The 13,701-nt window shown below is 35.3% G+C and overlaps 1 protein-coding gene across 1 annotated transcript in view; it reads right to left on the reverse strand.

The window, feature by feature from the left end:
- Positions 1-225: 225 nt before the first annotated feature.
- LOC107710738 (TBC1 domain family member 22A-like) overlaps positions 226-13,701 on the reverse strand; it is a gene marked incomplete at its 3' end in the record, with an annotated part of 33,662 nt that continues 20,186 nt past the window's right edge. Inside the window, exon 5 of the mRNA XM_016515577.1 lies at positions 226-365. Within this exon, the coding sequence (XP_016371063.1) occupies positions 226-365 (140 nt within the window). The remainder of the gene's footprint in view (positions 366-13,701) is intronic.

The raw sequence follows: 13,701 nt of genomic DNA on the forward strand, positions 1-13,701 counted from the left end.
TTCAAAGGTCTGTCTAACAGAAAAAGGTATTGTATATTCACTGTTTCAGGTTTTGCCCAACCACTGCAATGGTTTAATGTACCATTAGTTTTCATTCGACTGGACCTCTGAGCTTCCAGGCGGAAATCATCCTAGAAGTCATTAGTAGGAAGCCTAATGACTTATAAATGTGTATTTGTGTAGAATGCATTATGTATTCTTTGATTCATCTTGTAATGGATGTACGCTGTAGTTCTCTAATGAGCTTGACCATTTGAGCAGGACTTCACTGTGCGCTGAGACTGTTCCACTTACTGAGAGTAGCTTCCATGTGATTGGGCGCACCTGCCGCGGAATTCCAGACCAGCTCAACTTCCGAAGCTCCTCTGAGGAAAGAAAATATATTTATTAGACTAAAAGTCTCAAATTAGCAGTATGGTTTTTTCTATCATGAATTGACTAAATTATTAATAATCAGTCGGATCAAGATTTTGCAGGACTTTTTTTTTATTTAAAAATGACTAACAATGAATAACGTGAACTATGAATTATTCACAATAAGACCATGGAAGTGTTAAAGAGGGGGTCAGTTTTGACTTCATGTTAACTAAAAAAAAAATGCAAACAGGTCTTGTTAACACCAGTCCGTTGCCTACATTCACCATGGTGCTCTGTAAACCATTCTTACGTAAACTGTCCCACTGAACTGAATGGCAATTTATGCAAGAATACTTAAACAAATGACTTCTGCTGAAAGTTGTTCTGCTCATTTTTCCTGAATGAGGCCCAGCTGTGCACATGCTTAGTTCAGCGAGCACCGACCAGTTATCATCTTGGAAATAAACACGGCTTAAACAGCTATTTTGCATTCAGTTCAGGTTTGTACAATAATACTTTTACCTTCCTTTTCTGATGAAATAAAATGAAGAAAGATGTTCGAAATCATGTCTGATTTGTCATTAGAATTAGAAGGATGCGTACAGAAAATGTACGTACAGTATACATACTACAAAAAAAGTATAAAAGTAGTATTTAATTCAAATATTCATTGATATGTTCGGAATAGCAAATACACTACAAATACAGTGACATCAAGGTGTCTCTGATAAACTGTTTTCAACATATAATGATTTGAGACGCACTAATCAGCATATTTAATAGCGCAGATAGCCTGCAAAACAGGATTCAGCCAATAACATCTGAATTCAATAGGCACACCACGCTTTCAATAAGCACTGCATTAGTGTGTATTTTTTGAACCCAAGAGAATAAATCTCAGTGAGGCAAATTGGACTTTTAAAATGGACAAAGAGTCCCTGCAGAGCCTTAAAAGAGTGAAAAAGCACTTTAATACCAAATATTTCTCATTTCGTATCTGTATTGCATATTTCAAGGGTTGATGGCAGCGATCATAATGTTGAATGTGGATTAGTCATTTCTCAGGGCCTTGACAAGAGGCTGCAGTGTAATGTGCATATATTTTATTTGACATCAAAGATAAATCTAAATTTTAAATCAGAGGTTGGTTTTAAAATTCATACAATAGATGAAATGTGCTATGAATACAAGAGCCTTCTGGGGAAAACATTTTTTTTTATTTTTCTGAAACTTAACCTTTCTGATATCAGAGCCTCATGTTTCTTGTGCAGTTTCTTTGTCAGGGCAAAATGAAGACTGAAGCGAATAAATAATTAATAGTGTTGTTGTGACTGCCATGCAAATACGAGGGACTGTGAAAACATGAGCATGGTCTACTTATTCACACATCATTCATTATTATTGATAGCAATATATTCGCAGAGACGCCTCGAAGGTTTATGCTATCAGTCATATTTCCACTCAGCTCCTAAAAAAAAAATTGACCTATTTTTATTATTATTTTTTTTTAATTACATCAGAGGGACCACCCAGAATTTTATCTAATCTGTGAAAGGGAATCATTCATAAAACATGATTGTGATACATTATGATTATAACATCTCAAAACATATTCATTATGTAGTAAATGAACCTAAGGTGTTATTTCTTTATTTAAATGTGTCATTCTTACATTACATATATTCTATAGTAATAACAGTAAATTATGCACAATTGGAAGCAACTAAGCCCATACCTACTGTAAGAATATATTGATATATATATCAAATCAGAAGAACTGATTTTGTTTAAATCTAAATGTAACAGTCCTACATTCCATTCACTTGTCCATTGCAGGGACAAGACCAGCATAAACATTCTTCAAAACTTCTCTTTTTGTGTTTCACAGAAGAAAAGAAGTCATACTGGCTTGGAAAAACACGAAGGCGAGTAAATGATGACAGAATAATCATTTTGGGGTGAATTATCCATGAATCTCATTTTGGGGGTCAGCCATGCAGCAATCTAGATCTTCATAAAGTCTTCATTAAGCTATATATCATTATAAAAAGACACCATTTTCATTCTAATGAATGCATTTCTGCAGATCTTCATGGCGCTTGTGCAATACCTGTGTGGCTAAAGTGTAAGTACAGAGGGCATGAGTGTGTGTTCTCTCCAGGCAGGTATGCTGGTGTAGTATATGAGGACGGTAGGCTGTCCTGACACATTGAAGGCTAGCTTTAATGCCGTGTGCTGTTTTACGCAGGAACTTTATAGGGAAAGAGCTCAATTCATTAAACACAGAGCCACTCAAGGGTGTCTCCTCGGCTCGCACCTTTGAACCCTCATTTGCGCTGTCAGCCGCAGAAATTAGTCGATGAATCTTGTGCCCTGGCACTTAATTAAACTATCTGTTATATTTCCTCCACGTGGCATTAATCTCACAACGGGGGGCAGAGGAAGAGAGAGGAGTTAGACGTTCACTATTTCATCAGCTCATTGTTGCTGTCTTTGTCCCTTTGGAGACGGTGACCTCAAAAGAGGTTGCGACCATCCGGACAGTTGCTCCTGAAAAGCTGCCAGCTATGTGAGTCTCACATAACCTGTATAAAACATGTCCAGGCAATATATAACACCTTAATCAAAAGAGGGGGGAAAAGACCATGGTTATATCTGTAGCTTAAACAATAAAATTAAATAATTTAATTCACATTTTCCAAATTCGTTTTACTATATTCCTAAAAAAAAAGTAAAAAACTGTATTGTATTGTATTGTATTGTATTGTATACACCGTTTCTGTATCATGGAATTTGTTGTAATACTTCTACATAAAAAAGGGTCTGAATAGAATGTTTCTTTGCTCTAACAGTAATAAATACAGTAAAAGCAAATTATAAAAGAAATAAAACAATTTTATTTTGTGATGAAATATGACCTTGATATGTTTTCATGAGAACTATATGTATCCCACATTTGTGCACAGGTGTGTGTTTCGTGTGTGTTTGTGGACAGTGCTATTCTTGCCAAACCACTCTAAGGCAGTCGTTTCATTTTCTTTATCTAATTTGTGTGAGGGCTGTTTATTTCTGTGCCAATACTGTTTCCACAACAGATTTTTCACGGAAAACAAGAAAGCCAAGGAAGCAATAGAGACATATTCTTAAAACACTAAATGATTAGTTTGTGATTCAGATTTCTTGACAGATGAGTTTCTTTCTGTTATTGCAGTTTTAGTTTCACTAACACAACTCATGAAGTTCATATTGTAATCACATTCAATAAGCATCTACACCAGTATTAAAGTCCTACATCTCATATATAAGATATTTGTTCTGAAAATTAGGTGGGTGAGAGAAAATAAGCAAACATATTTCATAAAAAAAAATATCTGTAAATTTAGTGTTTTAATAGAGTGCTGCATGTCATTTCCAAGAATACATGCCATTTCCATGAATCTGTTATCTCTTTAACACATGGCTGGCCATGATTTATCCAACCACCCTAACAAAAACTACAAATAAATAAGAAAATAAAGAAATGTTCACCATTAATAATAATAATAACAACAATAATAAGCACCCTCATGCTGTTCCAAACCAACATGACTTTTTATTTCATGGAAACGTAAAAGACGATACACCATATTGACAGAAGTATTGGGACACACCCTTCTAATGAACAGGTTTGACTACTTTAGTAATTTCCATGAGTACAAATCTTAATCTTAAAGGGGTCATCGGATGCCCATTTTCCACAAGTTGATATGATTCTTTAGGGTCTAAATGAAATAATCTAAGGAGTTGTGTGCTTCTTACTTTTATAGCAACAGTTTGGACAGGAACCTTTTCTATTCTAACATGACCATGCCTCTGTGTATAAGGCAAGGTTCAAAAAGAAATGATTGATTCAGTCAGTGTGGAAGAACTTGACTGGTCTGCAGAAAGCCAAGTCCTAATTCCAGCTGAACACCTCTGGTGTGACTTTAAATGCAAGACCTTGAATCAAAAACTCATCACCAAGCACAAATGACTTGTACATACACTATATGGACAAAAGTATTCACCCCCTTCTTTAGAACAGAAAAAGGCACTTCCAAAACTGTGGCAACAAATATGGAAACAATTCACTCTTGTCTACATCTGCTCTGGCGGTGAAACAATGGCTAGGGTGAGTCTAAGGTAAGACACCAGTCCAGTCTGTACTGAAACGCTACTGTCAATCAAACTATTGTGGGAGGGGCCTGTTTTTGTGACGTCACACAGACAGGCATCTGAGATCGGCTCGATTTGAGAAAGGGGGAAAGATTTTAGTAGATTAAAAAAAAAAACACTGGGTGGATTTTTATCATTATAGAGTGGTTGTGTACACACACTGCCAACACACATTTCAGTTCAAACAACTTGTAAAAGTGCATGTAGCATCCTATGACCCCTTTAAAGCATGATAATCTAAGGAGTTGTGTGCTTCTTACTTTTATAGCAACAGTTTGGACAGGAACCTTTTCTATTCTAACATGACCATGCCTCTGTGTATAAGGCAAGGTTCAAAAAGAAATGATTGATTCAGTCAGTGTGGAAGAACTTGACTGGTCTGCAGAAAGCCAAGTCCTAATTCCAGCTGAACACCTCTGGTGTGACTTTAAATGCAAGACCTTGAATCAAAAACTCATCACCAAGCACAAATGACTTGTACATACACTATATGGACAAAAGTATTCACCCCCTTCTTTAGAACAGAAAAAGGCACTTCCAAAACTGTGGCAACAAAGATGGAAACATAATTTTTGTATTTAACAATTGTATTTCCATCTCTGATGCAACAGTTTTAGGAGTTGACACAGTTCTCCAGTATGTGGAGAATGAATATTACATTACACCGCAGCCCATTATACATTCTTCATAAAGAACATCAAGTCTCCAGAACACACTATAGATTAGAATGCCTTTCCAAGCTTGTACACCTTTGTGTTGGCTCTGCGCATCAGTTGTCTAGTGCTCTATTGTGTGCTTCAAACACTGCCGCAGACTGAATTAAACACAGGAACTCTGAATGGACTAACACCGGCAGTATGTGCACTATAATCCCTCAAAGAAACACTACAAATACTAAAAACCAAACGTATACTCTCACTTCATACAGGACGTCAATGGTTCATCTGAGAGTTTATTTAAGAGACAGAGGAGGCAATAGCAAGAGTGACAGACAGAGAGGAGAAAAATGAACGACACACTCCATTTGCCAGGGGACATGAGGGCTGTCAGTCAAACGCAGTGTAATGCTCATCATCAGGAGTGAAAAAAGAAACATTTGGGGGTCAGAGTGATATTTAAATACTGCAGTGATGTGAGACAACAGGTCCTAATGGAATATATTCAACCACAAAAATAATCCACTACTAGGATACACTAATATATAGAGATTTTAAGCCCTCAGCGGTGCTCCAAATAGTAATTAAACATCTAAAATGATCTTTATTTGTACGTTTTAAGACATGCCTCTCCGCGAGCGTGATCTCCCTATAAAGTACATTATTGCGATATCTTGGCGAGATTCACATAAACATAATCTGTTATGTCTTGTCTTACATGAAGACAAGTTTAGTTAATTGTTGGGGGAAAATCTGATGTGCAACATTATGCATTACAGAAGGTCTTAATATAGATCTGATAAAATATAAAAGAAATAGCTATTTTGTGATTAATAATAAAGTAATTAAAAAAAGAATTATGCAACGTTGCTTGGTGATTTTGCTTTGTAATCTTCAGAAACTTTAACTCGATTTTTTCTCAAAATCAACTCTATCGCCTTCAAACGGCTGTAGCTCAGTCTCTTTTTTTTTGTCCGATTCCAACAAGTCATATTTCATTTTGAATGTATTTTAATGCAGAATGTGAAAATAAACATTTTGAAAATTTGCTCATTCCGACTCATTTTGCCAGCACGGGTCACACATGGCCTATAAATGTGATTGGTTGCTAGCACTATTTTCGAAAACTAAAGTTTACCTTTGCAGCAAAAACAATGATAGTTTTGTGAAGTTCATTTCTAATCAAGATGCACCCTACATATGTGACATATTTTGCAAGGGCAGAAAGAACCTCAAATTGTATTTTGTATACTGTACACAATCATATTATGAGGTGTAAATTAATGAGTAATCATTTCAAGACTGTATTTATTTATTTATGTGTTTGTTTGTTTCCATGATTCAGTTTCAAAATCTTTGATTTAATTAAAATAAATGAATAAATAAATAAATTGGGCAGACCAAAAATATGTTTTATAGATAAGTTGATGCTACAGTATTGACATGTTGGCACTTCTTCACCTTTCTATAAATGTCCATGAGTCAGTCTAGTATGGCCAAATCACTAAAAACATAAAAAATATATAGGTACTTATTAGTGTTTATTACTACAAATTGTTGCAATAGTAATTGGTGCATGTAAATAAAAAAATATTAAATATCATTATTGTTGCATGCATTTAGTAGAAAACTGGTTTTCCTTTGCCTTTGTTTTGTTTTGGATCAGAGCAAATACATTACTAATACATATTACATACAGTATTTTTTTTACTATATCACCTAGTCCTGAGAGAATGGTACGCTCATAAGCATGAAAAGTCTTTATTCTGAGTTGTAAAAGTTTAGCACTAAAACTCATAAGGCAGATTCTTGAATGGCAGCAGTAAGTCATATAAAGGACACTGCAGCACGTGGCAGAGCCATAAAGTAATGCAGCTCTTGTAAAGAGATACTTCACTGTATTAACGCAGGCTGCTGAGAATGATGATATGTAGTTCAGGTGTCTGGGGAGCGTACAGTAGACACTTCCTCTGGGGTCTTAGAATAACTGCACCGTTGTATTTCATTGATTGCATTATACATTTTCTTTCTCTTTCATATGAATTGCGTCATGAGCCAGGTACACCCAAAGCCAGGTGACACATTTCTGGACAGAAATAAAGTTTGTAAAAAGAGCAAAAAAAAACACTTTCAGTGCAGATTTCAGGCCAGTGTGTGATTCAGACATTCAGATATCTAAGAAACCACAAAAGTTGGGTGTAAGATAGTCTAACAAAGTGGCTCTAAACTGGTGAGTCGAGACCTAAAAATAGGTTGGATGGCTATTCTAATAAAACAACGCTAACTTCAAATACTGCAATATTATAAGTATGCAATTATAATTAGGATGACAAAACTCATAGGGTTATCACCTTTTAAAATGGAAAACACTTGAGATGTCATCTAAAACAAATCAAACTTATTAAAGTTGAAGAAAAAACCCTGCAGAATCCATGCTTCGAGAAATGTTATTATTTTTATATTCAGCCTTAAGCCTCGTACACACCGGGACGATTATCGTGCGCGCTTATCGCCAGCGTTTTTCGACGCGTCTTGTGTGTTTATACCCAAGTGATTTTCGCTGGCGATGAGCCGAGTCAACGTGCAAATTCACTCCCTGACATTAGATGGCGCTAAATGAAAAAAACCCCGGTATACATAGAATCCTACTTGATCTGCAATTCCTCTCCATAACAACTCCCTCTAATCGAGATTTTTTTGTAGTCGCTGCCACATTTGTCATAAAGCTCTTTGTGTTCAGACACCAATGAGACCAGCAGCTCTACATTCATCTTGCCTCAATGCTTCTTCTTCGTCTACTTACTTCCTCTTCATCGTTAGGAATCAATGTGTGCTCGGCAAGACCGTTTTGTGCTTGAGCACCACCAAGTCGTGTTTTACTGTAACTTCAGCAGCTCCAGGCACGTGAACAAAAGCGGCAATCTCATTGGTCGGCCAGTTTTTAACGCGGCACGTCAAACAAAAAAACGAGCCCGAGGCGTTTTTTTTTAAATGACGCTTTTACGCCTGGCGTTTAACGCCTGTGTGCACACTCACATTGGCGCCCTTTGTTTAGTCACGAGGCGTTAAACGTCGGAGATAATCGCACTCGATATTCGTCCCGGTGTGTATAAGCCTTTATGTTGTTGGTTCTGTTCATGGTAATATTAATGAATGTCAATGTTTAATTTCAGGATATTTTTGTTTACTGTCATACAAGTATTAGTACTTTATTGGGCAGCAATCAGATACTGAAACACAACTAGTTACAACTACTACACAACTAATTAGAATTACTTCTCCACCATTCCCAAATAAGCTATTCAATACAGAAATATTTGAGACAGGTACTCTAAACATGTACATCACAAAAAATGTCCCTCCAGTAAATATTTCTCCAAAAATAAGGGAGAACAAACATTCCTGGAAGAACTTTCTATAGTTACTGAAAGTCTGAAAACTTACCTAAAAAGGGTTCACATAGATGCAGTGTTGGGGAGTTGCTAGCTACAAGTAGCGACGCTACTAGCATAACTACATTTTTCAGTAGCTTTACAGTAGCGATGCTACTTTTAAAACAGTGTAGCTTTTCCTGTAGCTAACTACTTTTTCCAGCAAGTAGCGGTGTAGCGTGACCAAACGCTACATTCTGTTTTGCGTTCTGACGAGTCACGAGCCTGTAATGCATTGAAGCAGCGCAGCGTCTTCTTCTGACTAGATCACAAACTAAATTTGTTCATTACCGCCATCTGTTGTGATATCACGCATCGCGCGGCTTTACAGTCTTTCCACCGACAAGAGATCGTCTGATGATATTGCAAAGGATGTACAGGAGTGGATATTTCACATGAATCAACTGTAATTTACGCAAAACAAATATTAAAATGCGGTCAAGTGCAGTGTTCACGCGCGCAGCTGATGACTGACGTCTCTATTCACAGTCAGTAAATACCGCATGTGCTGTGAGTTTAACCTGCTTATTTTATGACTCCTCCGAATCCAGGTGAAGGTCCATACATTTTGTTCTTGCATTGGTGTTACGTTTGTAGCAATATACTAATATAACTAAAATAACTATTTAACGCTACAGTATTTTATTATGGTGTGTATCGAATAGTTTACAAAATCAAATGATTGGGACACCTTTTGTCATTGAAATGGCTTGGAAAAGTGTCCCAATCAACCTGAATTCACCCTACTCTTTGAAATCATGATCGCATTACAGTATGTTTTAAACCCCAAATATTTTACTTATAACTTCATTATAATTATTCATTAATAATCATTTAGTTATTTGTAATGTTAATTGTAAAAAAAAAATTAAAAAAAAAATAATAATAATAATAATAATAATAAAAATTGAAAGTTTCAATGCAGCTAGCTACTTTTTGACAGTAACTTGTAGTGTAGCTAGCTACTTTTTCAGAAGGGTAGCTTGAATGTAGCTTAACTACTTTAATTTATGAGTAGCTTGTAGCTGGTCAATCTAGTTTCAGAGTAGCTTCCCCAACACTGCATAGATGGCAATTTGCAGTAAACAGAAAACATTCAGTCATTTGGATTGAAAGTTGGTGATTTGAGGAGACATGAACAGCCAGAAATCATTGACGATGTGACAGAGCAGAGTTCACCTTTATGCAAATGTGCACTGGTGCAAAGTGGCAGAAGAAGACTTCAAATTGTTTAATTAAACTCATATTACTATTAATAAAATTCATGTTAAAAGGATAGTTCATCAAAAAATTTAAATTGTCATAATTTACTCTCCACCATGTTCCAAACCTGTATGAATTTATTTCTGTCTTCTGTTGAATTTATTTTTTTATTTATTTATGTTCAACGGCAGTTTTTTTTTTTTTTTTTACTATCTCTTTAATATTATTACTAAAAATAATCAACAAATCAACATAAATTATTAAAAAAAAGAACATCAAAAAAGAAATCAAGTTTAAACTGAACAGGGACTTAGCGGAATCAATTTAATAATGTATAACTGTCAGCCTCAAGTCTGATAATAATGACAGGAAACTGAACTTACTTCAAAAATGTGATTAACATTCAATGTGGGAGACCAAATGCTAACTTTAAACACATCAGAAGCTAAAAACTGGTGCTTCATTCACTTAAAGGACTTGGTTTACCACAGTTAATTGTGTCTCGAGTGCTGCCTGGGAAGATTTGATTGCTCACCAAGGTTATCTGAACAACTGTCTGGAGTACTTCATGACTCCAGAGCAGATCCAGGTGACCTTGATCAGCTGTAGACTGCTTAAACAGAGACCTTGATGTGAGCAATATTTTGAGCAATATTCTATATTTCTTTCTATGATGAACTGATACTATCACAGAGCCATAAAAAGCATTAAACACAGGCTGCTAATACTGACTTAGTAATAAGGCACTAAGAAATCGTTTTAGCATTTTAGTACTATCCACAAATAAATTACAACATTGAGCCAAGACTCAAAAATAAAGTTTATTCAACAAATAGTCAATCAGCAATCTCGGGGGTCACTAAATTCATTTTAAATACATTTCCTGACCTTGTCTTTCACAGCAATCTAATGCCAGCACATATTTATAGCTAAGTGCAGACTTCTTTTGCAATTGTCTTGTTAAAACCACTTATTTAGCTTTAATATAATAATAATAAATATGAGCCAAATATATTTTGCTGTCAACATTATGCTGATAACTTGTATATTTGTAGGATTCACTTAAAACACATTTGTTATTCTTAACAAATATGCTGTTAAAGGACAATATAATCAAGCAGCAATGTGACTCTATATAATGAATGAAGTTCTAACACTTAAAACCAAATGAGGATGTGCAAAATAATGAGTCTCAGTATTTTTAGGAGCTTTTTAGATTATTTTAGATTTATGCAGTAAAGGTAACTGGCTAAACCATTAACATCCTTATATTGGTAGAAATGAGAAGCATTAACATTAGCCTACTGCTTAATGATGTAAAAACAACAAAACAAAAATCTATCAAAACACTGATATGTAATAAGTTATTTATTGGTTTACTTCAGTATTAGCATAAGTCACTGGCATAGCAGAGAAGTTTTAATTATTTACAAAAACACAAATCAAATGACTGGACAAATTAGAAGGTTAAAATAATGGCGTTTGGTCTCGTACTGTATCGCGTACCTTGTTAGTGTTGTGCGCTTTGCTTGGCCATTTGTTGGGATAAACAGGAAAGTGTGTCCAGCTGAATTCAATTTGAGTTTTGTTAAACTAATTAAAAAGAAGCTTAGTTTACCGCGGAAGCGGTCGCGGCTGCGGTCGTGTGCAGACCGAAGAGTGTAAAGACCATCGACTCTACCGTGCGACGACACCGGCAAAGGACATAAGTATCGCTTTTTATCTCTCCTCTTTCCACTTCTGTTTCAGGTTTTTATAAACTATTTCTTACTATGTGTCAGTAAGTTGTTGTTATTTTAGCATGTGTGTTTGGCTCAGTGTTATTTTTTTAGGATTACTGATAAACTAATGTAGTTTGATTTGTATTAGTTATCTATTTTAGTTTTAGTTACAGTTGTAGTCATGTTGTCATTTTATTAGTTTTTTTATTATGTCTATATAGGCTTTTTATTAAGTTTTACTTGTATTTAATTTGAGTTATTTCAGTACTTCAACATACAAAATGGAAATGAAATAATATATACAGTATATATTTAATGTATATGTATATGTGTGTGGCAGTACATACACATACTGCTAAATGACTAAAAGTAAAAGTAAAGTAAAGTAAAATACTATTAAAAATGACAAAAAAAGCACTTTAAAAGTAGTGCTGTTTTAATATACAACTCTTGCAATATATTCCACTATTCTAAATACATGTCTGCGCGAAGAACAGATGTAAAAAATCTTACAGTTTTTGTCATTTTCAGTTTTTTTTTAATTTCAAGCTTGATAGATATGAGCACTGTGAACAATGTCAATAGAAAAGAGATGCATACAAGAAAAAATCCCCACAGAATTCATATTTCTTTAATACTTTATATAAACCTTTTTTTTTTTTTTTTCAGATTTATTCCCATCTTATGAAAAAGTGTCTCTAGGAATGCTTTCAATGGCTCAATGTCAGATTCTCAATATAATATTCTTGAATTCCATAAAGAACTTCTGTGTCACAAATGTCACTAAACTAAGCGAATTTGAATCAGACTGCATTTCTAGTATTGAGGTTGAGCACTAAGAGAAGAATCGTCTGTGTTAAGAGCATGAGAGCACCACAGCTCCCCCATCTGAGACGCACGGAAAGAAAAGGTAGTCAGACAGTAGTGAAAAGGGTTCAATAGAGGTGATGCGTTGCCATGGCAACAGTAGACAGCATCAAGGAGTAATTGCTTCCTGTGATTGTAGCAGTCTTTCTTTCGCTCAGAGAGGTAAAAGCTGACCATCTCAAGGCATCCCTCTTAAAAACACATCTGTCAGGTACTCATTAATACAGTGACTGAGAGACGACACCAAACGCTTCAGAAACAAGAGCTTGTAAAGAACGAAAATGACTTTTGCTCATTATTGTGTGTCAGATATGACAAATTGAATGTCTATGTACTGTTTCATCTATTTTCAAAGACGCTTTGGTACAATGCTCAAATACACGACCCATTAAAAATCTGGACATGTTAAGACTAAAATGTTCTTATCTTTAAAATATTGAGATCTAAAGGCTTACACTTAAATGCCTGAAATTCATTTTGTAGACAGAAGTAAACTGTGCCTACCTATTTATTTTAAAAACTTTACATGAACTTTAGATACTTTATGTACATCCGTACTTCTTCCCACATGGCTATTGCTCCTATAACAGCTCATTTTTATCAGTCTTTGGGTCGTCATATTTCTCACAGGTTGCTGCTTGTTCTAAATCAGACACAAATGAAGTAGCACTGTAAAGATTACTTTTAATGCATTAGTGAGAGAGCAACTGCATTTGTGATTTAATTCTATCTGGCAGCTCCTCTACTAATAGTGAAGCTGTGCATTTTAGTTACTAAGAAATACATGCTAGAACTTTTCAGTTTCTAAGCTATATTATTGAGAAATCAACTGTGTTGACAATACATTTACGTGCTACTGAATGATTCTGCGCGCATGATCTGCATGTGATGTACAAGCTACTATGTGTGTGCATTACAATGCAGCAGTGCAATAGATTAGAACGGCGATTAACTTACCTGTACAATAAACGGTTTAAAATGTGCATTCTCCCGTTCAATTTCGAGCACCCAGATGGTATAATCACACGTTTTGAGGAGCGCTTTCGGAGTATGCATTTATTTGTCATTTTAAGTGTTTGGAAACAGAGCGTAAAAGTGGACTTCAAAGATTTATTATCCTGTCGCGCAAGGACCGCGGTTCAACTTAAATCTGACAACGAATCTGTAATATGGTTTGCTATAAATAACACGTAAAACAAACAGGGTTCGGCTAATATATGTTTCTGTTGATGGATGCGCATTCTGGCTTCCCAATACATTACAACAACAGCG

This window comes from Sinocyclocheilus rhinocerous, unplaced genomic scaffold (assembly GCF_001515625.1).
Source record: "Sinocyclocheilus rhinocerous isolate Xijiao unplaced genomic scaffold, SAMN03320098_v1.1 scaffold1078, whole genome shotgun sequence".
NCBI lineage: Eukaryota > Metazoa > Chordata > Actinopteri > Cypriniformes > Cyprinidae > Sinocyclocheilus > Sinocyclocheilus rhinocerous.